At 48.5% G+C, this 23,623-nt stretch overlaps 2 protein-coding genes across 2 annotated transcripts in view; both read left to right on the top strand.

Annotated features, from left to right (window-relative positions):
- Positions 1–305: 305 nt before the first annotated feature.
- api5 (apoptosis inhibitor 5) lies at positions 306–9,617 on the top strand. Its single transcript, XM_061221188.1, has 14 exons — positions 306–621; positions 1,299–1,460; positions 1,645–1,738; positions 1,994–2,059; positions 2,368–2,519; positions 3,094–3,300; positions 4,224–4,328; positions 5,235–5,324; positions 5,947–6,128; positions 6,863–6,956; positions 7,064–7,120; positions 7,291–7,370; positions 7,869–8,020; positions 8,958–9,617. The coding sequence occupies exons 1-14, from the start codon at positions 550–552 to the stop codon at positions 9,035–9,037; spliced, it is 1,593 nt and encodes a 530-aa protein (XP_061077172.1). The 5' UTR covers positions 306–549; the 3' UTR covers positions 9,038–9,617.
- Positions 9,618–10,402: 785 nt separating this feature from the next.
- The window catches only part of ttc17 (tetratricopeptide repeat domain 17), a 28,120-nt gene continuing 14,899 nt past the window's right edge, over positions 10,403–23,623 (top strand). The window contains exons 1-16 of the mRNA XM_061222368.1: positions 10,403–10,608; positions 11,416–11,505; positions 12,276–12,445; positions 13,185–13,296; positions 14,134–14,265; positions 15,059–15,168; positions 16,216–16,363; positions 17,098–17,237; positions 18,542–18,702; positions 19,132–19,247; positions 19,567–19,713; positions 20,096–20,211; positions 20,396–20,549; positions 20,893–20,964; positions 21,445–21,669; positions 22,211–22,400. Coding sequence (XP_061078352.1) covers positions 10,441–10,608; positions 11,416–11,505; positions 12,276–12,445; positions 13,185–13,296; positions 14,134–14,265; positions 15,059–15,168; positions 16,216–16,363; positions 17,098–17,237; positions 18,542–18,702; positions 19,132–19,247; positions 19,567–19,713; positions 20,096–20,211; positions 20,396–20,549; positions 20,893–20,964; positions 21,445–21,669; positions 22,211–22,400 — 2,251 coding nt within the window. The 5' untranslated portion in view covers positions 10,403–10,440. The remainder of the gene's footprint in view (positions 10,609–11,415; positions 11,506–12,275; positions 12,446–13,184; positions 13,297–14,133; positions 14,266–15,058; positions 15,169–16,215; positions 16,364–17,097; positions 17,238–18,541; positions 18,703–19,131; positions 19,248–19,566; positions 19,714–20,095; positions 20,212–20,395; positions 20,550–20,892; positions 20,965–21,444; positions 21,670–22,210; positions 22,401–23,623) is intronic.

Raw genomic sequence — 23,623 nt, 5'->3', positions numbered from 1 at the left:
TGGGAAATGTACGATCATATGAAAAGCTGAATAAAATATTATATTCATTTGTAGGTACATCTTTTGGTTAAATTCTAACACGGGTTAGATTAACCCCATCACTATTTCACAGGAAACAATCTTCTATATTTGATACGTTATCAGGAAAGCACCGGCGCTTTCTATTTCCAAACTATCCTGTGCCCAGAGGGAAAGAACCGGAGACTGAAATGGAAACTACACAAAATTATTATTTTATTACTGACAGACATGTGGTAATAATTACGTGACGTTTCTCTGTTCGCAGAGAGGCTGCGCATGCGCGAGTGGTGTGCTACGGGCCTTAATTTTGCATCGTCGCTGTTTCGTTTTTACCCGAGGTGTTCATGCCTCACCGGGAAGTATTTTAGTGCATTTCTTGTTAATTATTTTCTCTCCGGTTTCTCAGTTAACATCGGGAAACGGAACAATAAGAGCTAAGAACTGAGGGTGGTAAGGAAAGGCTTGGAGGGTATTATTTAACATCTTTTTCCCCCCTCCATCTTTACTCGCGCACCCCGACACACGCTGATGGCGGTCACTGTGGAGGAGTTGTACCGTAACTATGGGATCCTTGCCGACGCCAAGGACAACCTGAGCCAGGTGAGTGTGGGTGCTACGTGGGTCCATGTGTAGCTTTACTGTTTTGCAGAGTACACAAGGGTTGTATCCGTCTCTTAATGTGATATGGTTACTTGTGGTTCTTGGCTAATGCTAGCTTGCTAAGTAGCTAAAAGGCCAATAAATGGCGTCCTTTTATGGCTGCACTGGGGACTGCGACTCCGAGGCTTCTGTGCGGAGTCTAGGCCCAAACCTAGAAACTGGTCTGCTGGCATGTCGCGGATTTAGTCGTTTCCATTTCGACGAATCTACAGAAACCACAAGAACGATAAAATGGGAGATTTAAACTAACAAGCCAATGCAATTGCCCAGGTACGCCCGTTTCTGGAGCAAATATCGTTACTTGACTTAGCTAGTTCGCGATGATGGCAATGCTAATCATGGCATAGCTAACATTAGCTAAGCTACCTAGCGATGTGACTAAGGTTGTACGGGGTCGTCGGTTGTACACAGCAGGTGAATGAGTTGTCTTGGGCATGAATGGATGCGGTAACATGAGCTATCGAGTTATTCTCTGATTCGCTAGTAACATAATACGGTTGTCCCTTTCAGTGTTTGTAACAATTCTATTTGTAATGCTTCAGTCATTTGCAATAATTATGTATGCTTGACTGTCGGCAACTAACGTTGGCGCTTGTTTCTTTTAATCCTTTTTGCAGCACAAAGATGCCTACCAGGCTATTCTTGATGGTGTGAAAGGCGGTCCAAAGGAGAAGAGGTTGGCCGCCCAGTTTATTCCAAAATTCTTCAGTAACTTCCCCGAGTTGGCGGACGCCGCGATCAACGCTCAGCTAGACCTGTGCGAGGACGAAGACGTCTCGGTAAGGGCCGGACGTGATCTGCAGAAATGTCCTCTTCGGTTCAGTACCTACGCAGAAATGTGTCGCGTATTAAACGCAAAAGAAAATGCAATACGATATGTTGTGGTGAGGGGGGACACAAATGATGTTGCCTTGACTGCTTTAATCACTTTGTCTTTGTTGTTCTTGACCATCTTCTACACAGATTCGTCGGCAGGCCATTAAAGAGCTCCCCCGGTTCGCTGCTGGGGAGAATCTGCCCAGGGTCGCTGACATTCTTACGCAGTTACTCCAGACAGGTACAGTGGCATTAAAATGTCCTGAATGCAGATGCATGCCATAATTCCTGTTATCGTATCCTCGTATAAGGCTTGGCTTTATACAAAATAATCAGAGCTTGTCTCGTCATTGGAAATGGGAAAACGCAGCAAGCACCTATTAAAAATGTGACAGGCTTTTCTTGTGGTCCTGAAATGTTTGTAGTTATGCATTTGCTTCAGTGACTGGACTTATTTCAAAAAAACAAAACAAAAAACTGGTCTCTATATTTTCAGATGATTCTGCAGAATTCAACCAGGTTAATGTTGCCCTGATCTCCATTTTCAAGATCGATGCAAAAGGTAATTATTTAACAAAACTCACATGCTCCAGTGAGACTCCAGTCCTGGGGGGCTGCAGTGTCTGCTGGTTTTCTCTAGTGTGTTTCAGGACTTAAGATAGATAGATGTCTTGTTTTCATGTGCCAAAGTAACATAATGACAAGAACAGGACAATGGTGTACCTAATGTTTAGTTTACCTAACAGCTAGATGGTAACAAGCTGGGGGGGTCGATACTGCATGAACCTCAATGAAGTAAACCTGGTGTAGCAGGTCTTGAGTTGTAGTAAACACAGAGAAGTCTAACCCCCCCCCCCCGTGATGTCACAGGAACGCTGGGAGGCTTGTTCACACAGATCCTGCAGGGGGAGGACATTGTGCGGGAGAGGGCCATCAAGTTCCTCTCCACCAAGCTGAAGACTCTGCCTGAGGATGTCATGACCAAGGAAGTGGAGGACTTTGTTTTCACCGAGACCAAGAAGGTGAAAGAACCCGCATTGCGGATGTGCGCTGTTGAGTGTGTGCACTGTGTTTCCGTGTGGATTGGTCGGGTTTCATTTGCCGGATTTGTCCCCGTCTCGTCGCGCACATTAAGTGATGTAAACATCAGTTAATTGTATATAAATTGACTTGTGCCGTGGTACCAGGCACGCAACCGAATGTAATGCGACTTGGGATTTGCTCGACTGTCATATGTCCGCGTTGGTCGTTTAGCAGGTGTGCCTAAGCGGAAAGCTTTCAAAGCAAACCGTAAAATAACGGAACAGGAACGACCGTGTCTGCAGAAAAGGCTGGTGATGCTCTCGCTATGATGATCATTCCAATCGCTTTTTAGCTAGATGTTTGCATTTTTTAATTTAATTACATTTTGTTCTCTTCCATTTCCTACTAAATTCCACCCATCAGGAGAGGCCAACATATAGGAAATTTCAGTCGTTCCTTCTTGGAGCTAGAAGTATATTTAACGGGTTGGAATGTCCTTGAAGATGGTGGACCTCGGATCGATTCCCGGGTCGGAACCGAAGAGCTGTAAAAATGTGACGGTGTGTGCCGCAGGTTCTGGAGGACGTGACGGGGGAGGAGTTTGTGCTGCTGATGCGGGTGTTGTCCGCGCTGAAGAGCCTGCAGACGGTGGCCGGCCGGCAGCAGCTGGTGGAGCTGGTGGTGGAGCAGGCCTTCCTGGAGCAGGCGCTCAACCCCACCGACGCCGACAACGTGGACCGGCTCCTGCAGTGCACCCGCCAGGCCCTGCCCCTCTTCTCTGTGAGTCCCGCGCCCGCCACCTTTAATTAGGGACGGGCTGGGAGCAGACCTGGGTCAAATACGGCATTGTTTTTCGGATTCCTTTTTGTGCACTTAACTGAGCTTGTCAGATGTATGGGATTTTATGAAATGCTGTCAAAAAGTACATCTGGTCCTCTTGGTTCACTTGAGCACAAGAAGTGATGAAGCCAAAACAATGGTCAGGTTGGGAGAACTAGGGCTCCGTGTACCCAGGGGGAATATGACGAAGCAGGATTACTGGGGTTCGCTGGAGTCACCGAGTGAAACCTCAACAGCTGTTTTTACTTCATTCCTGTTCCAGGTTTGTCAGGGTACTGGGTTTTACTCTGTCATCTCATCCGGCTAACTGTAATTCTGCTTTGTGATATGCCCCCCTCGATTAGGCAGTACTACGTTCATGAGACTCGCCGACTCGGTTTGGGGGAAGTCGTCCTGCCAGTATAAGCCAGCTGGAGCCGTTCCTGGTTCCACTTGAAGCAATTGATTCTAGAAAGTACCATGTGAAATATTTTGCAAAATACATTTTTTGTGAATGCTGGTCTTTAATTTCTAAAAACATACTCTTGCTTCAGAACTGGGCTTGACTGAGGTCAACTTGGAGCTGGCTTGTCATAATCGCAAACCTCCTGTTAGTGCTGCACTTGCCAGTTGCACGTACGACCTGGGATGGCTTTCACTGCTTCAGGGAGTCTGAACAGGCTTCATTTGTTTTGGGTTAACTCAAGTGGTGATTGACAGCACGTGGAGGCTCCACAATACTGTGTTCATGAACCACTCCTCTCACCTGCTGTTGAGCCCGATTTCTCATTGGCTGATGATCACATTCATGACCTTTTAAATATTTATTTTTTTTACTCCCTGCTCTCCCCTTCACTCAACATTATTTTGTTGGCTGTCCTCAGAAAAATGTACATTCCACGCGGTTCGTGACGTACTTCTGCGACCACGTCCTGCCCAACCTCAGCACCCTGACCAGCCCGGTGGCTGAGCTGGACATCCAGCTGGAGGTGAGTGCTCTGGCCACAGCGCCGCCCTGCTGGGGGGGAGGTGGGAATGGGAGGCTCTCTGCGATGTGCAGTTCTGCTGTGAGAAGCTGGGCATGTCCACTTTCACCTCTTCAAGTGTGCGTTCTGTCTCTTCATTGGCCACCAGTGACCTGGGAGCCTAACCCACTACAGTGTAGGCCAGGGATGGAGTGTTTTTATTTGTCTCCGCACTAGGGCTGGGCGATATAGCCATCACGGTATAACAACTTTTTTTGTAAGCGCACTACCAACCATTTCCGGGATGCGGTGTTAGATTTCTTTCAGTCTTTTTTCAATTTAATTTTTATTATTTTATTTAATCATAAGGGATAGCACACCTCCAAATTTCTGAGCCAAAGTGAAATGCTTCTGGGGGGAAAAAACATCACTCGTATCTGTTCAGTGTTGATATGACGGCAACAGGGCCATGCTGTTTCCGTGTGCTAGATAAAAACATGACGACAAGGATAAAGAGTGAAAACATGAGCGATGTGTTTTTCAAAACTGTTAGGTAAGTTAACAAACATTGAATAGCTACAAGTGATGTTTTTTCCTCCCCCGGGAACATTTCACTGATACGTTACCCTGTCAAGTATGATTAAAAAGGTCAAGAAGGAGCAATACTTACCACCGCCTGCCAGAGATGGTTGTTATTGCGCAAAATAAATAACACTTCGCTGTACCACGTTAGCTATATCACCCAGCAATACTCTACACATTATTGACTTCTGCATGTGTGTGGTTTATTTTATTCACATTTCATGCCAACCTGAGGAAAGTAACATTACTCTGAAACGACGTAAAAAGTGTGGCGTATGAAGGTGCGTTTTATTCTTTATTTTCGGGTTTGATTGACCTGCGGGCTCTGACCCCTCCCTGCATCCCCAGGTCCTGAAGCTGCTGGCTGAGATGAGTCCATTCTGTGGGGACATGGAGAAGCTGGAGGCCAACCTCACCATGCTGTTCGAGAAGCTGGTGGTAAGAGCTCCGTGATCGCGTTTTGACGGATCTTATTGAGCTGCTAATTATATAACCTTTATTTGACTAGGAAGTTACATTGAGATTAAAACCTCTTTTAATTGGTAGAATCGGGTGTGCCAATTTAGCATTGAAATGAACCTACGTTCATTTCAGTTACACGAACCTACATCGCTGTTGGTAGATCTCCAGGAGCAGGTTTGAGCAGTTGGATTTTAAGAAATTTGTTTTAAATTTGGAGTCTCTTCTAGAACTCCATTGCTTTCAGTAACCGGTTGTGATGGTTACATCAGCATTAAAGTGCTCAGTTAAGAATGGTCTCCTTAAAGCAGGGATCAGCAACTGGTCCTAGTGGGTTGAGTTTTCCACCCTCCCTTTACCTGTGACTGGTGTGAAGATAGTCTGGCCAATCATTGAGTATCCTAGGCCTAGGTGCCTCACTGGGACCTGGAAGGTAGGTGGTTCAAGCCCCAGTGTCTCCACAATAAGATCAGCGCAACCCCACATTGCCCCAGGAGGGGTTGTCCCCTGCTTAGTCTAATCACCTGTAAGTCGCTTTGGATAAAAGCATCAGCTAAATGACTGTAGTGTAATGTAACGCCCTCCTGCCTGCCTGTGCCAGGAGTTCATGCCCCTGCCTCCAGAGAACGCGGAGAATGGGGAGAACGCGGGCAGCGAGGAGCCCAAGCTGCAGTTCAGCTACGTGGAGTGCCTCCTCTTCAGCTTCCACCAGCTGGGAAAGAAGCTTCCGGACTACCTCATCGACAAGATCGATGCTGAGCGCCTGAAGGACTTCAAGATCAGGCACGTGTGCTGACCCCTTTCCCTTCTCACTGGCGCCCCCTGTGGGCTGCCCCTGTTCATGCTGTGGCTTCACTGCGGTTTGATTAGTCTTGATGAGCCTGACCAGGCTGGCACACTGATATGGAAGTCTCCGCAAGTTTGCTTCCGTCACTCCTTCTGCTGAATAATGATAGTCTGTGGGGTGTGTGTTGGGCGGGGGGGGGGGGGGGGGGTTATATTGGAAGTGGAAATTTCAGCGAACTCAGCAAAATGTGCTCTAAAATATGGCAGAACCAATCAAGTTGCAGGAAACCAATCAAACTATAACCTGCCTTTCTGTCAGCTTTAGACAGGCTCTGGGCTGGAGACTGCAGTTTGAGGGTAGAAGTACTATATGTGATGCATTTACCTCTTATTGGATACAGTGCTATCACGTATCTAGCTGACTGCTAGCAAGGTAGCTATAGCTAAGAAGGCTACCTAACTTGTGCTATCTAGTTCTCACAGGGCTCTCTCTCTGGTCACATAGATTACAGTACTGTAGTTCTTACCGCACTCTCTCTCTGGTCACACATTACAGTACTGTAGTTCTTACCCCACTCTCTCTCTGGTCACATAGATTACAGTACTGTAGTTCTTACCGCACTCTCTCTCTGGTCACACAGATTACAGTACTGTAGTTCTTACCGCACTCTCTCTGGTCACACAGATTACAGTGCTGTAGTTCTTACCGCACTCTCTCTCTGGTCACACAGATTACAGTACTTTGCGCGCGGGCTCCAGGTGTACATCCGGCAGCTTCGAGTCGCTCTGCAGGGAAAGACGGGAGACGCACTGAAAACGGATGAGGTGAGAGACCTGCAAACGCTCCGATCTGAAAGTTGATCCTCAAAATTAAAATAAAATGAATGGTCAAAACCCCATGTAACTTACCTTTTTCCCTCGTCTCTTTCTAGAATAAAATTAAAGTTGTGGCTCTTAAGATTACAAACAACATCAACGTCCTCATCAAGGTGAGATATGTGTCTGTGTGTTTGTAATCAGTTAGAAACCTCGATGAGTGAGTTTTGCTTTAATATGTGCAGCTTAGCGCACTTCTCCTCCTGTTGGGCCTGTCGCCTTTGATAATTTTCCTTTTTAAAGCTGAATTGCCGTCACTGACTCTCTTCCCTGTGTCCTACAGGACCTTTTCCACAACCCGCCCTCGTATAAGAGCACCGTCACGCTCTCCTGGAAGCCCGTGCAGAAGACCGAGGCTGCTGCGTAAGTCTGCTCACCTGCTCACCTGTGGCTCCCTGTTCACCTGAGAGAAGGTTTTAAAATGGGTGTGATTTACCTCTGATTGGACACGGGGAATCTCACGGGGAAAGTTCCCAAACTGGCTGTGTGTGCACCCATCAGCTGAATCATGTTAATTCGACATGACTATAAAACCACTGTATAGTGGCTGTATAAATGTGTAGTGGCAGTGGCTGTCTTAAGTTTATAGTGACTGTTCCAGCCATGCATTATTATTATGGGGTAGCCTATAGTGTAATGGTTAAGGTACATGACTGAGATCCCTGGTGTAGCCACGATGAGAGCTGTTGGGCCCACATTGCCCCAGGGGGGATTGTCTCCCGCTTAGTCTAATGAACTGAAAGCCACTTTGGATAAAAGCGTCAGCTAAATAACATGTACTGTAACGATGATGTAGGACTTGGATCATGTGTGTAATATTTGCTCTGTGACTGACCCCCGCCCCCGTGCCCTGTGTTGCAGACAGAAGAGGCCGTCCGGGGAGGAGGTGGGGGCCGGGGCGGGGGCCGGGGGCGTGGTGAAGAAGGCCTCCCCGCTGCCCCGGAGAGACGCGCGGCAGATCTACAACCCCCCGAGCGGGAAGTACAGCGCCACCATCGGGAACTTCACCTACGGTGAGATGCTCTAACCGTCCTGTCTGGCACCCACAATCATTCCACGGTCAAGGTGACTTGGGTCACATTTCTTCCCCATTCTGACATTTGGTCTGAAAAACAGCTGATGAACCTCTTGACCACGTCTGCATGCTTTTATGCATTTAGTTGCTGCCATATGGTTGACTGATTAAATATTTCCATTAACAAGCTGGTGCCCAGGTCTGCCTAATAAAGTGGTCACTGAGTGTATGGGGGACACTGGACTAACACTGACAGAGTTTTGTGGTGAAACCTTTCCCAGTGTTGTGGGTGGAAGGACTCAGTCAGTCTTCACATAGCTGTGGTATTGATTGCACAAACTACTAGCAAAAAGGGAACAACTGAATTAACATAAAAAAATTAAAAAAATAAACACTTTTTTTAAACATTGATTGTACAAAAAGATCCCGTGGGAGGGATCAAAGTGGGTCTGTGCTTCTGGGAGTATGAATGCAGGCCGCCAGCCAAACAGGACACTGTGTGCTTTTATAGGTACATAAGGAACACATCCTGCCTTTTCACTGTCTGATGCAAATTTGCCGATCTCCTGTGTTTTCTGTATTGTGATGTCTGTGACTCATGGAAGTGCGCTATTATGCATCATAGATATTTTACTGAACTGGAACTAGAAAGCCTAGCATGCTAGCCTAGTATTTCCTCAGTTCCTCATTTTGGTTTTATCACATACTTGTCTGAAGACTGTCACTCATTTCATACCTGTGCTTAAACCTGCTGCTTTCCATCTCTGGGGTTGGTTGCCAAGCTCATGTGATATGAGCCCCAGGCGGTAATCGCTGATAGTCTGATAGTTTCAGTGTGGTTGAAAAGGGCGTGTGTGTGTGTGGCTGCTCGTTTGCCCTGGTACGGGAACGGTGCTGAACTATCTTGTCCGTCTTTTCTTTTATTCAAATTCTAGAACAGCGCGGAGGATTCCGTGGTGGGCGGGGCCGAGGCTGGGGTGGCCGTGGCAACAGGAGCCGGGGGAGGATCTACTAAAAGGCGCCACACCGATTCCGCAAGATCATGTGACCACACACTGACCCGAGTGCAGTACACACACTGCTCGCTGCGTCAGTGAGCGTGTCATCTGTGTGCTGCCCTCCTGACCCCTGACCCTCCCCTCAAGCTCTTTCCCTCTTCCCCAGTCACCTGTAAAAAGTGAATATTCAAATGTCCTTTTTTATTTACTTTTTTTTTTAATCCAAACCTTTTTAGTGGAACTGGAGCCTAAGAGCTTGTCAGCCATTTTTCCCCCCTTCCCCCTACAATGCATTTGTTCAAGTAGATGTTTGGATTTTTTTTGGTTTTGTTTTTTTTGTATGGACGAATTTCTGTGGATCAGGACTTTCAAGCTGTGCTATATTGTACTTTATTAACTTGTCAGACTGTTGGAACAAAACGAGAAAAAAAAGTGACAATATTTTACAAAATGGTGGCAGGTGCCTACTTTGTACCTTGTTATTTAACCTTGTTTCGGTTTTTTTTTAGATCTGATTTGGTTTGCATTTCTCTTGCAAGTTTGTAAGGATCAATAATGTTTTCAACTGAATTTTACCATAAAATTGTCTTGGAAGTCTCTTGTTGCCCTCTTCATTTTGTTGAATTCTCGGGGGAGACTAGGGGGAACCGGACTGGGATCCTCGTAGTTGTTTAGGTGTAGCAATGTATGAAGTAGATTATCTAGATCTAAAGAAACTGCAGTATATACGGCCATAAACCAGTATGTGCTTGTACTCCATATTTTGTAGAATCGATCAGCTTGGATTGGTCTTAATGACTCACAGATAACCAGCATTAAAACAATTTCAACAACAGACCATTGAAATGTACTGAAATGAGATGAGGGGCAACTCTGCAACATGACAGGTAGTTCTTAGACTGTTTAACTGAAGTTTTTGGCTTAAAAGTTTTGCATGCATCATTTTGTAATGCCATTTTCTCATGTTAAGTGTTATTTAAGATGTTTTTGATTAAAAAGGAAAAATGGAATCTGGACCAAATCTGCTCGTTTTATTTGGTTCTGCAGAATCTTCATTTCACCAGGTTTTCTGTTGTGGTTTTTAACAGCACCATTGTGTTCATGTATGTTAAAAGTTTGTGCGCAAAAATTGTGTGGAAAACGGTCGAAAGTTGAGTTATTCATCCATGTAAATGATGAATTTTGAATCCCGCCAACAAGCTAAATGAAACGGTTAAACGTGATTTATTAATTTGTATATATTATTTACTTTTATGTTTCTAGTTTGTTTTCAGTAGCCTAGTGTCTCTGCTTCAGAATGTAAAATGTTGACCCTACCATCATGGAGGGGAGACTACACTAACACGTGAACTTCCCGGTCCGGGCTCGCGCAGCGACTGATATCCGCTTCCGGACGCTCTCTGAACAAGCAGGCAAAAAGATGGCGGACCTGGGCATAAGCGGGCCAGGGACACATCTATGTACCAGTGTCCCACAGAAAGCCACCGTTTTTACCAGGATTTTTCTCCTTTTTGTCGTACTTTTGACCGAGCTCGGTGGCGCCACCACCCACTGGGTTGTGACAGAAGATGGAAAAATTCAACAGCAAGTACGATATCGCCCTATGTTGATTGATTCAGATGGCTTGTTAGCTGTTTGGCTAACAGTCATTGCGCTAGCCCGTTAGCATTACTCACCGTGTAAACATGAGCAATTGCTAGCTACATGATGCCTTTCGTCCTAGCTAACTACAGCTATAGCCTACTAAGCTGGTTAGCTGTATATTCACTGAACCAGCTAGCCTGCTTGATAGCAAGCTAATCCCTTCTCTCCATGTAACTGACGGTTAGGCAAGTGAGCAAAATAATGTATGGGATTCAAGGTAATACGCGTATATGTGCGTATTTTAACAACATCATATGATGTGGTATTTGGCAACACAGTGCTGCTTAGCTTGCGCAAAAGCCAATTGTTGGGTTCGTTTGTCTATCAATAGTTAATTGTTGACACAAGCGCGCGTGTGTTAAGTAATTACCCATCTAACGTTAACTATGTAGCTAAAGTTAACGTTGATCCTTCAACATGGGTATTTATGGTAAGACTTTCGTCAGGATTAAACCAAATGATACCTTGTCAGGAGGACATTATCTCTACCTGCTTTCACCTTGAACCGACTATCGAGTCGCATGACGCATCGTCCACACTATTGAATGAACCACACATCCAGTTGAAAATGTTGTTTCTTGCTTAACTGTTTGGCAGGGAGCCGGGTTATCTCAACGGCTTCAACAAGCTGGCAGTTCCTGCGGTAGCTAATGACCTAGCTAACGACACTGCTGCCTGTGTGACCTGATAATGACCGTAGGTTTCTGTCGATGCCTGTGCACTGACCCAAACGCATCAATCAATGTTCCAGGTGGATTCCCCACTCAACCTGAAACACCCGCATGACCTTGTGATCTTCATGCGACAGGAGCACCGGGTAAACTACCTCAAAGAGCTGGAGGTGAGAGGATGTTTGGGTGAAAAAAACATCGATAATATTTAACAGCAAACGTCAGCAGAGTATGGCCATGTTAGTGTCAGTTAGATACGAATAAAATGGAAGTTTGCAGACTCATTGCCGCTGATACCTGCTCAAACGGCGTTTTTGGCTTGACGTGATGGACATTTGAAACGACAAGATGAAAGGGTTAGACCAGGGGTCGGCAACCCTGGTCCTGGAGAGCCGCAGGGTGTGCTGGCTTTCGTCTCCAACTTAAAATAAGCAACCGATTCAGACCCAAGAAACCAGGTGAGGTAGGTTAACTGTGTAATCAACGGCTTTCATTGATCAATTAATGCCAAGTAACAACGAAAGCCAGCACACCCTGCGGCTCTCCAGGACCAGGGTTGCCGACCCCTGGGTTAGACTGTGGGGTGTTCCAGTGGCCTCCTGTTGAATAGTGCACCCCAAAGTCAGAAAACGTGACCTCAGTAACCCAGTTTATTTCACTTAGCTTCAAAATGTACGCCGCTGTTTTAGTTGAGTAAAAATAGGCCCGAGTAGCCTGATTGCCGTCTGTCTATAAACTAAACGCCGCCAATTATGAGCTAGCAGGGTTTGGGGCCTATTCTTGTTCTGTTTAATCTTTTCATGCACAAGCCAGATTCATTAGGGTAGGTGTGTGCACACACTGATGCCTGGCTTTTACCCTTGCTCTCCTGCCCTCTCCTTGCCCCCCCCCCTTCCCCTTCCCCTTCCCCTCCCTCCCTGCGGGTGGCGCTGTGTTGCAGAAGCAGCTGGTGGCGCAGAAGATCCACATCGAGGAGAACGAGGACCGGGACACGGGCCTGGAGCAGCGGCACTACAAAGAGGACCCGGACTGCGTGACGGCCAAGGTGCCCCTGGGAGACCTGGACCTGTACGACGGCACCTACATCTCGCTGGAGAGCAAGGACCTCAGGTGAGCGCGGTGTCGTGGCGGATCGACTCGGGAGGTTGCGAGTTCTAATCCCACGTAGCGGTATCGCTGTTGGGGCTCCTTAGTCAAGATATTTTGCCGGAATTGCAAGAGTGAGGTATCTTAACTGCATCAACTGGGTTGTACGTGAAAATGTAAGTCACTGTGGGAATGGGCTGCAAAGTGAAGAATAATCGCATGTTATTTACCTGTACCTGTTCTGTCAGCTAACTTCTGTACGGTCTGTAACGTGTGGGATAGGCCTCGAGAACTTTCGTTTTCCACGGAATTGTGGGACTGCAGTAGTTATTAAATTGTCCATGTAATATACCAGGTTCAAATTCCAGATGGGATTCCAGATTTCTTTTTTTTTTTAGTTGAGTCATTTATTAACCCTTTAAGGTGTAAGATAACAAATATGTGATTACAATGTTCGTAACTGTACATTCCAGTGCTGATATGACACTCACCCCAGGGAACTGAAAGCAGTGTGGTTCTAAATGGTAAATGGTTGGCATTTATATAGCGCCTTTATCCAAAGCGCTGTACAATTGATGCTTCTCATTCACCCATTCATACACACACTCGCACACCAACGGCGATTGGCTGCCATGCAAGGCACCGACCAGCACCCTGCCAGACTACTGCTCTTACTGCCTGAGCTATGTCGCCCCCAGTAGAACCCTGACTTGCATTAAAAGTAAAACTTGTCTTCCAAGGGTTGAATAATTCTCTCCTGCAGGCCGGAAGACTACTTGGATTCCATGTCTCCCCTTCCTCCCGACCTGGAAGAGCCAGACTGCAGCCGGATCTACGAGCTTCCGTACAGCATCCACGCCTTCCAGCACCTGCGAGTGAGTCACCCTATCCCAGCACAGGAGCTCCACGGTCTCCGGTCCGGTCCCGAAAGGGCCGGGGTGGATGCTGGGGTTTGTCTCAGCCCAGCGCTACAACACCGGATCCAAATAATCCAGACTAATCCTGGTCTTCAGTCAAGATGTCGATAATTAGAATCCGTTGTCATAGCGCTGGGCTAAAACAAAAACCTGCACCCACGCTGGCCCTTTTCGGATAAGATCGGACACCTCCTGCTCCCCAGTAATCGCATGGTCAGCGTTCTTTCGCCTTCTGTTCGTCCTTCCTCTTGGAGGTCACGTTATGAGACGCTGTCTGGTCCTATGGTCCAGTGTATGAATATTCATGATGGAATGTGCCCAAGGGCACGGTATCCTCTGCCACCTATTGTGTGTGAGGGACACGCCCACCTCATGAATATTAATAGCTTGCATCAGACTAAATGTCTGGGCTGCAGGTAGAGAATGATCGGAGTTAAGAATAGGGACCGTATGGTGAGTCCGTATAATGTGTGCGTGTTGTTACCCTGAGACCGGACGCCATGCGGTCAGTTACACACCCTTACTGTTCGATGAGCTGTGCTGGTTAAATTTTCAAAATGGAGCTTTTCAGGCAAATGTGTTGCGTCCTCGAGTGACAATGTAGTCTGCAGGTTTTTGTGGTTTCCTTCCAATCAGCTGCTCATGGAGGACTTGAGAACAAGGTGTGTGCACGCTGTGACAGGAAAGCCAGACTGGTGCCGAGAACACCCTGAGAACCTGCAGACCACAGCGCCCCCTCCAGGACTGGAGTCTTGACACCCGGGGCCTCGATTGACCTTGCTTCTTGTGCCCTAGGGTGTGCAGGAGAGGGTGAACCTGACCTCCCCTCTGCTGTCGAGCGAGGACCCCATCTTCAGCTCCCTGTCCCACAAGCTGGGGCGCAGCGTGGAGGAGGCCGGCCACCGGATTCACGAGGGCCTGGTTCGGGTGAGTCACCATAGCAACGGTAACAACCGTAACAACCGTAACGGAATCCTCCTAGTCTGCGGTAGGGATGAGAACAATTTGCCGAATGTCTGTCACCAGCACGAATGTGAACAGTTAAATAATCAAGAATCTTTTTTATGGATCATTGAATGTTACCTCGCCTGGGGGATGGAGCGGGGCTTGTCGTCATTCACTCTACCTTTCGCCTCACGAAAGAACGCCGTGTGGAATGATTTTGAAAAGCTCTCTGACAGCACTGTCTAGTAAAAGGGCGCGCTGCCATATTCTCGTCCTAACGCACGTCCACATCGGTGATGTTAACCCACCTGAGAACCACACTTCTGAGGCCAATGAAGGATCGCAGAAAACAAGCGTCTAACTTCCTAGTCAGAATTCGTCACTGCGAGGGGCTGACCAGCTGAAAATAAAGCCGATTTCTTCGCTAAAATGCTAAAGAAAATCAATCACCCCAGAAGCGAGGCAGAGGGTGAGATGTTCCTGGCCCTCTGGTGGGCAGCAGCGTGCCCAGTCCCTGCAGAATGGCCTCTGGTGAGCTTATTCAGCTCTTCAGCTCAGCTATGGTACATCACAGTCAAGCCAAGCCAAAACACTCTTTACCTGGGTGACTTCCAAAGACTTCCTTACCTCTGAGCAGAGCATTGTCTCCTGGTTTGTCTGGCCAAAACTGAACTGACATTGACATTGATGAAGCTGTCGGCTTGATGACGGTGATTGATAAGGTGGAGCTGTCCAGTTAAAAGGCCTGCCGGTCATGGTTTCTCCCCCCCTGCAGAACTCCTCCTCCTGGGTGCTGTATGACCTGGGCTCCTTCTACTGGCGTATGAAGAACCAGCCCAAGAAGGCTGTGGACTGCGCCGTTCGAGCGCTGCATTTCTCCCCCAGGTACAGCTGCCTCGCCACCTTCACCCCTTCCCCCTCACCCCTGCGTCTGCTCCCCCTCACCCCTGCGTCTGCTCCCCCTCACCCCTGTGTCTGCTCCCACTCACCCCTGTGTCTGCTCCCCCTCACCCCTGTGTCTGCTCCCCCTCACCCCTGTGTCTGCCTTCCACTCACCCCTGTGTCTGCCTTCCACTCACCCCTGCGTCTGCTCCCCCTCACCCTTGCGTCTGCTCCCCCTCACGTCTGCTCCCCCTCACCCCTGTGTCTGCTCCCCCTCACCCCTGTGTCTGCTCCCCCTCACCCCTGTGTCTGCTCCCCCTCACCCCTGTGTCTGCCTTCCACTCACCCCTGTGTCTGCTCCCCCTCACCCCTGTGTCTGCTCCCCCTCACCCCTGTGTCTGCCTCCACTCACCCCTGTGTCTGCTCCCCCTCACCCCTGTGTCTGCTCCCCCTCACCCCTGTGTCTGCTCCCCCTCACCCCTGTGTCTGCTCCCACTCACCCCTGTGTCTGCTCCCCCTCACCCCTGTGTCTGCTCCCCCTCACCCCTGTGTCTGCTCCCCCTCACCCCTGTATCTGCTCCCCCTCACCCCGACACAGCCTCCCCAGGGCTTACGCCTGAACAGTGTAAGCTGTTATTTCAGTTACTTTCTAAACAAAGTTAGGGAGATTTTCTGTAAGTCAGTGGGTTGTGGGCTGACTCTGCCCCCTCCTGTCCCTTGCGTGGAAGAACACCTGAGACTTTTAATTCGATTTCATTCAGATATTTCTGGTGCCCTGCGTCGTTTTTCTTCTGCTGGCTGTACACCCTTACTGTGGAAGAACACTGTGTACCTGACGGTTAAAAAAACGAATACATAATTAAAGAGGCTGGCCTGTGTGTATCCAAGGGCACAATGAGCTGGTGAGTCTGACAGCACTGTGTCTATGTGATCCCTGGTTATGGGAAATCACAGCTCTGATTTTGGGACAGCGCAGGCTCGGATTATGGGAAAGCCCAGCTCTGATTGTGGGAAATGATCTGATTATCCAGCTTGTTCATCCCCCTGCAGGCAGCATAAGGATGTGGCGCTGGTCAATATGGCGAACGTTCTGCACCGCGCCCACTTCTCTGCCGATGCGGCCGTCCTGGCGCATGCCGCCCTGGATCTGACCTCTGACCTCCTCACCAGCCACTACACCCTGGGCAACATTTACGCTGTGAGTACACCCCTACAACCACTACACCCTGGGCAACATTTACGCTGTGAGTACACCCCTACAACCACTACACCCTGGGCAACATTTACGCTTTGAGTATACCCCTACAACCACTACACCCTGGGTAACATTTACACTATGAGTATACCCCTATAGCCACTACACCCTGGGTAACATTTACACTATGAGTATACCCCTATAGCCACTACACCCTGGGCAACATTTACACTGAGTACACCCCCCCCCCCCCCCCCCTGAATGGCAGTGTGTTTCTGTAGTGTGAAACACACTCCTGTTGTAGAATGGCGGTATGTCTCATTGCTGTAATTGTTCTGTGGTTGTGTTGTGTGTGCAGATGCTCAGAACATTGCTGTAATGTTTTTGTGGTTATGTTGTGTGTAAAACATTGCTGTAATGTTTCTGTGGTTGTGCTGTGTGTAAAACATTGCTGTAATGTTTCTGTGGTTGTGTTGTGTGCAGATGCTGTAATGTGATTGTGTTGTGTGTATAACAGTGCTGTAATGTGATTGTGTTGTGTGCAGATGCTGGGCGAGTATAACAGTGCTGTAATGTGATTGTGTTGTGTGCAGATGCTGGGCGAGTATAACAGTGCTGTAATGTGATTGTGTTGTGTGCAGATGCTGGGCGAGTATAACAGTGCTGTAATGTGATTGTGTTGTGTGCAGATGCTGGGCGAGTATAACAGTGCTGTAATGTGATTGTGTTGTGTGCAGATGCTGGGCGAGTATAACCACTCGGTGCTGTGCTACGAGCAGGCGCTGCAGGCCCGGCCCGGGTTCGAGCAGGCCCTGCGGAGGAAGCACGCCGTGCTGTGCCAGCAGAAACTGGAGCAGCGACTGGAGGCCCAGCATCGGTAAGGGCTGTGGCCCCGGGGCCCCACTCCCTCCACTTCCTGTCACTGAGACTGACCTGATCAGGGAAAATCAGTCCATCAGCATGTTTTATCATAATAATAATAATAATAATGATAAGAAGAAGAAGAAGAAGAAGAAGAAGAAGAAGCAGAAGAATTATTTATTTAGAGTTATTTAGCTGACGCTTTTCTGTTTCTGGATTAGGGTTTGGTAATTGGCTTAACTGTTCTCTGTTTGTAAAGGGGGTGGAGGTTAGGATGAAAGTCTATATTGTTTCTGTTTCTTTGTGTGTGTGTGTGTGTGTAATGTGTGTAATGTGTGTGTGTGTGTGTTTGTGTGTCTAATGTGTATGTGTGTATAATGTGTGTGTGTATATACTGTGTGTGTCTGTGTCTAATGTCTGTGTATACTTTGTGTGTGTGTCTGTATATACTGTGTGTGTGAATCTGTGTGTGTGTATAACATGTCTGTGTGTAGACTGTGTGTGTGTGTGTAACGTGTGTGTGTGTGTATAACATGTCTGTGTGTAGACTGGGTTTTTGTGTGTGTATAACGTGTGTGTGTCTGTATGTGTGTTTGTGTGTGTATAACGTGTGTGTGTCTGTATGTGTTTGTGTGTGTATAACGTGTATGTGTGTGTGTGTGTGTATAACATGTCTGTGTGTGTGTGTGTGTGTGTGTGTATAACATGTCTGTGTGTGTGTATGTGTATAACATGTCTGTGTGTGTGTGTGTGTAGACTGAGTGTGTGTGTGTATAACATGTCTGTGTGTGTGTGTGTATAACATGTCTGTGTGTGTGTGTGTGTGTGTGTGTGTGTGTGTGAGAGAGTGTGAGTGTGAGTGTATAACATGTCTGTGTAGACTGTGTGTGTGTGTGAGTGTGAGTGTATAACATATCTGTGTAGACTGTGTGTGTGTGCGTGTGTGCGTGTGTGTGTGTGTGTGTGTGTGCGTGTGTGTGAGTGTGAGTGTGTGTAACATGTTTGTGTGTGTGTGTCTGTGTCTGTGTCTGTGCCTGTGCCTGTGCCTGTGTCTGTGTCTGTGTCTGTGTCTGTGTCTGTGTCTGTGTCTGTGTCTGTGTGTGTGTGTGTGTGTGTATAACATGTCTGTGTGTAGACTGTGAGTGTCTGTGTGTGTATAACATGTGTGTGTGTGTGTGTGTGTGTGTGTGTGTGTGTGTGTGTGTATAACATGTCTGTGTGTAGACTGTGGGTGTGTGTGTGTAGATGCTGGGAGAGTATAACATTGCTGTAATGTGGTTGTGTTGTGTGTATAACATTGCTGTGTTTCTGGCGGCCCAGGTCCCTGCAGCGCACGCTGAGCGAGCTGAAGGAGTACCAGAGGCAGCACGATCACTACCTCCGCCAGCAGGAGGCGCTGGACAAGCACAAGCTCATCCAGGAGGAGCAGATCCTGCGCAACATCATCCACGAGACGCAGATGGCCAAGGAGGCGCAGCTGGGTGAGGCATGCTGGGAAGGGGGAGGACCGGGAGCGCTCCTGCTCTTCACGGTTAACTCTTCCTGCTCCTGTCCTTCAGGAAAACACCCAGCAACTTCTGGAGTTTACCCAGGATGAAAGCCGTGACTTGAGAATGATTATTGGGTGGCATGATGGTCAGGGAGCTGGATTTGTAAGGCCAAGGCTGGGACCTAAACTTAAAGTAAACTTTGAACAGAACATTAGCTATGTTGAGCGTCTGCCACAAGTTTTACGTTTTGACTGATACTGCTCCTGTTTGTTACTGATATTGCTATTATTGTCATATTGAAAAATGTGTGTGTTTGTGTGTCTGTATCTGTATGTCTGCTTGTATGTGTGTGTGTGTGTGTGTGTGTGTGTGTGTGTGTGTGTGTGTGTGTGTGTGTGTGTGTGTGTGTGTGTGTAATAGGGAACCACCAGATGTGTCGTCTCGGACAGCAGCAGCAGCACAGCCTGTTCTGTCCGTTCGATCTTCCAGTGCGTTATCACCGTGGCGACCAGTTTGAGAGTGTACACTACATCCAGGTGAGTTCAACCCCTCCTGCTCACACAGGTACACTTACACACCCCTCCCTGTAGGGTACCTGCTCACACAGGTACACTTACACACCCCTGTAGAGTACCTGCTCACTCAGGTACACTTACACACCCCTCCCTGTAGGGTACCTGCTCACTCAGGTACACTTACACACCCCTCCCTGTAGGGTACCTGCTCACTCAGGTACACTTACACACCCCTCCCTGTAGGGTACCTGCTCACCGATTAATCACTGATGCCCCTCACTGCCTGCAGTTTACTTTCACATGCAGATCTAAGCTGACCTGTCGTCCTCTCTCTCCCCAGTTTGGAGAGGAGGTGTCCGTGGCCACCAGTGTGCCTCTGAGCTCAGAGATGAGTGTCAATGACACACGCAGCCCCCAGCCCTTTGCCTCTGTTTCCGGGGGCGACGACCCCGGTGCATTCTGGGGCAGCAACCCAGCACCCACGGCGGTGAGCTCCCTGACTGGATGCATGCGGGCGAGCCTGTGTATATGTGTGTGTGTGTGTGTGTGTGTGTGTGTGTGTGTGTATTGTCTGTGACCGTGTGTGTTTGTGTACTGTGTGTATGCGGGCGTGCATGTATTGTATGAGTGTGTGTGTGTACTGTGTATGTACTGTGTGTGTGTGTGTGTGTGTGTCTGAGTGTGACCGTGGGTGTGTTTGTGTACTGTGTATGCGGGCATACATGTATTGTATGAGTGTGTGTGTGTACAGTGTTTTTGCGTGTGTATACAGTGTGTGTGTGTGTGTGTGTGTGTACAGTGTGTTTGCGTGTGTGTGTGTGTCCATGCGTGTTTGTCACCGTGCTCATGTCATGTGATGTGTCTGGCAGGAGTGGCAGGCTCTGCTGTGGCCCAGGAGGACAGACTGCGCCCAGATGTTCCCCTCCGTGCCTCCTCCCCACCTCCTGCCCACCTTCTATCTCCCGCCCGAGGGGCGTGGCTTCGGGTGAGCGCGCCGCTGTCAATCACCCTGTTGTCATGGCGACAGAGACCTGAGCTCTGACCTCGCCTGTAGAGCGGAATAAATGACTGAATAGATAAAATGTGGTTTTAAATGGCCGGGTGTGGGTGGGTACGGTGGAGATGTGGTGCTCTGGGGTGACTGTCTGACCCCCGGGCTCTTCCTCCAGGCTCCAGAGCGCTCTGTATGAAGACGCCTCCCCGCCCCTGACTGCGGCCCCCCCGGACTGCGGCCCCGACCCCCAGCCCCTCCCTGCACGGCTGCCCGACGCTGTGGGCCGAGCTCTGGAGGGGGAGGGGCTTCGTGACGCGTACGCGGCTCATGTGAGTGTCTCTGGCCACACCCCTCTGCTGTGTAGCCACACCCCCTGCCCTTCCTCAAGACATCCTGTGCCTGTAGCCACACCCACCCTTGGTCCATAATTAAGGTTATTCTGTGTGTGTGTGTGTGTGTGTGTCTGTGTGTCTGTGTGTCTGTGTGTCTGTGTGTCTGTGTGTCTGTGTGTGTGTATGCCTGTGTGTGTGTATGTGCGTGCCTGTGTGTGTGTGTGTGTGTGTGTGTGTGTGTGTGTGTGTGTGTGTATGTATGTATATATATATATATATATATCTGTCTGTGTGTGTGTGTGTGTGTGTGTGTGTGTCCGTGTCTCTCTCTCTGGTACAGTTGCTGAGGTCTCGCAGTGGGGGTCTGAATCTGGAGCAGACAGGAGCTCTTATCACTCGGGCCCTGAAGAAGGTGAGTGTCTGTGAGTGTAGGACAAACTGTGACAGGCTCAGTGAGAAGTGCTAGCATGTAGCCTGAGCTATTGAAAATCACAGTGTGGTTAGCATTAGCATTTATGCGCTGGCATTGTGTGGACACTGGTGCAATCTAAAAGAGAGGATTTGTGGCTGTAGCCATGTCCAAAACCGACTCCTTAGTTCTGTGTCCTCAAATCAGATGGGAAGAGGCGAGGATGTAATTACATTGGACATTACCTTGCAAATCCTTTCTTGAAGAATGCGCACCAAAATGTAATGGCACTATACTCTACATTTCGAGATAATTGTATTTCTATGTCAGTTGTTTGATATTTAGTTTAAATGTATTAAAATAATATTAAATTCAAGTTTATTGGATATGAATATGTACTGTAAGTATGCGGTAGTGGGGAAGTAATGCATCGTCTGTATCTGCTGAGATTTTGAATGGATTTTTGTGTAATTCTGCCCTCAGTCTAGCGCCCCCCGGTGGCTGGTGCAGAACGAGGCGGGTCTGTTTTGGCGGGCGAAAGGGAATGGGACGCGCGCCCTGTCCTGCCTGCGTCACGCTCTGCGCTCCGCCCCGCCCCAGCACCGCGACCTCCCATTGGTCAATGCTGCCAACCTGCTGCTGAGTCACGGGCTGGGCGAGGAGGCGGGGCTTCTGCTCCAGGAGGCTCTGGCTGCCAACGCCTCAGAGGTACCCGAGCCTCTGAGATCACCTGGGGTCTAACCTGGGGTTTAACCACACCTGGGGTCTAACCTGGGGTTTAACCACACCTGGGGTCTAACCTGGGGTTTAACCACACCTGGGGTCTAACCTGGGGTTTAACCACACCTGGGGTCTAACCTGGGGTTTAACCACACCTGGAGTCTAACCTGGAGTCTAACCACACCTGGGGTTTAACCTGGGGTTTTACCTCACCTGGGGTCTAACCTGGGATTTAACCATAGCTGGGGTCTAAACTGCAGGAAAGTGTAAGATGGAAAGAAATTTCTATTACAGAAGCAAATCTTACCTAACCTTACTCCACCCTACCTTATCTCAGGTTAGGGAATCTTAAATACACAAGCTGAAATTGATCAACTTTAACCTCTAGTGAGCTGGGTGTAATATTCCAATGGCCATATCTGACCTCCTGTCTCTCTCTCTCCCCTTGTCTCTATGTCTCATCTCTCCATCCCTCTCTCCCCCATCTCTCCATCCCTCCTTATGCTTCTGCCCCCGTTCTGTACCCCAGCCCCTGACGGTGCTGAGCGGTGTGAGTGTGGAGCTGTCCCGGGGGAGGGTGAGGGAGGCGCTGGGGGCGTTTCGGCGGGCCCTGTCCATGAGGGCGGAGTGTGGGCAGTGCCGCATCAGCCTGCCTCTCCTGCGCTGTCTGCAGTTCTACCCGCTGCTCTACAACCTGTCCCACCTGCACTACTGCCCACGTGAGCCCCGCCCTGTCCTCACACACACACACACACACACACACTCACATACACACACACACACACACACACACACACAGGTGCTACACTTACACACACACACACACACACACACACACACACACACACATGCTTTCACTTACATACGCACACTCACACACACACACACACACAGGCGCTACACTTACACACACACACACACACGCATGCTTTCACTTACACACGCACACGCACACTCACACACACACACACAGGCGCTACAGGTTACACACACACACACACACGCATGCTTTCACTTACACACGCACACTCACACACACACACACACACACACAGGCGCTACACTTACACACACACACACACACTTACACACACACTTACACACGCACGGTAATCTTACACACGTGTTAAGCTTGCACACAACATACACATATTACAACTTACACAAAACGTAAAAGTTATGCTTACACGTTAAACATACAGTATTCAGACCCCTTCACTTTTTGCACACTTCATTGTGTGTCGTAGATTTAATTTTAAATGGATACATTTGCCATGACGGTCAAAACATGTTTTCAGAAAGTTTTACTAACTGATATTTGAAACGCGTTAAGCTTACGCACGCTAGGTTTATACGCCCCCCTCACCTACACTTCATGCTCTGAGCACCACCACTGAACCGGCTTTAACAGGTTAAAGATGGCTGCTCTCCGTGCCCTCGGGCGCCGTGTGAAAGTGTGTCGTCTGGCTGCTACGCCAATAAGCCGGGTTTCTGTTACCACAGCCACAATTGAGAATTCAGTGTGAATGTGCGTGTCTGTGTCGCTGACAGTGACTCAGATGGTTGCACTTTGCAGTCTTTATTTTGCTTCTGTTTAAATGTCTTAATTAACCCTTGGAAGGTGTGAGATCGCAATTACGTGCTCTGAGCTGAACGTTCTGCTCATGCTGATGTCACAGTCGCTGCGGGTAATTGAGAGCAGTGGAGTTCTAGAACACTCGCTTAGAATTCTGAAAAAAAAAAAATGACAAAAAAAAACATTCCAAAATACCTGCTGTTCTTTGGGTTAAAGGAAAAGGGGTGACTTCGGGTCACACTGGATTTCACTGTTCAAAACACGGGTCACGGTCCGTACAGAAATGTTGAAAAAAATGTAAATGCATGAAGCAGAGGATGCACACACAATGTTTCAGTGCAGTTGAAGTTCTCTGAAAACATTTTT

This window comes from Conger conger, chromosome 15, assembly GCF_963514075.1.
Source record: "Conger conger chromosome 15, fConCon1.1, whole genome shotgun sequence".
Lineage (NCBI taxonomy): Eukaryota > Metazoa > Chordata > Actinopteri > Anguilliformes > Congridae > Conger > Conger conger.
The sequence above is the reverse complement of the archived record's forward strand: the minus strand, read 5'-3'. Positions and strand labels throughout refer to the sequence as shown.

Excerpts from the sequence above, each read along its gene's own strand:
- api5 (XM_061221188.1), top strand. The coding sequence starts at position 550 with ATGGCGGTCACTGTGGAGGAGTTGTACCGTAACTATGGGATCCTTGCC. Across the intron at positions 1,739-1,993 it reads TACGCAGTTACTCCAGACAG|ATGATTCTGCAGAATTCAAC; the intron begins GTACAGTGGCAT and ends CTATATTTTCAG. Across the intron at positions 4,329-5,234 it reads AGCTGGACATCCAGCTGGAG|GTCCTGAAGCTGCTGGCTGA; the intron begins GTGAGTGCTCTG and ends CTGCATCCCCAG.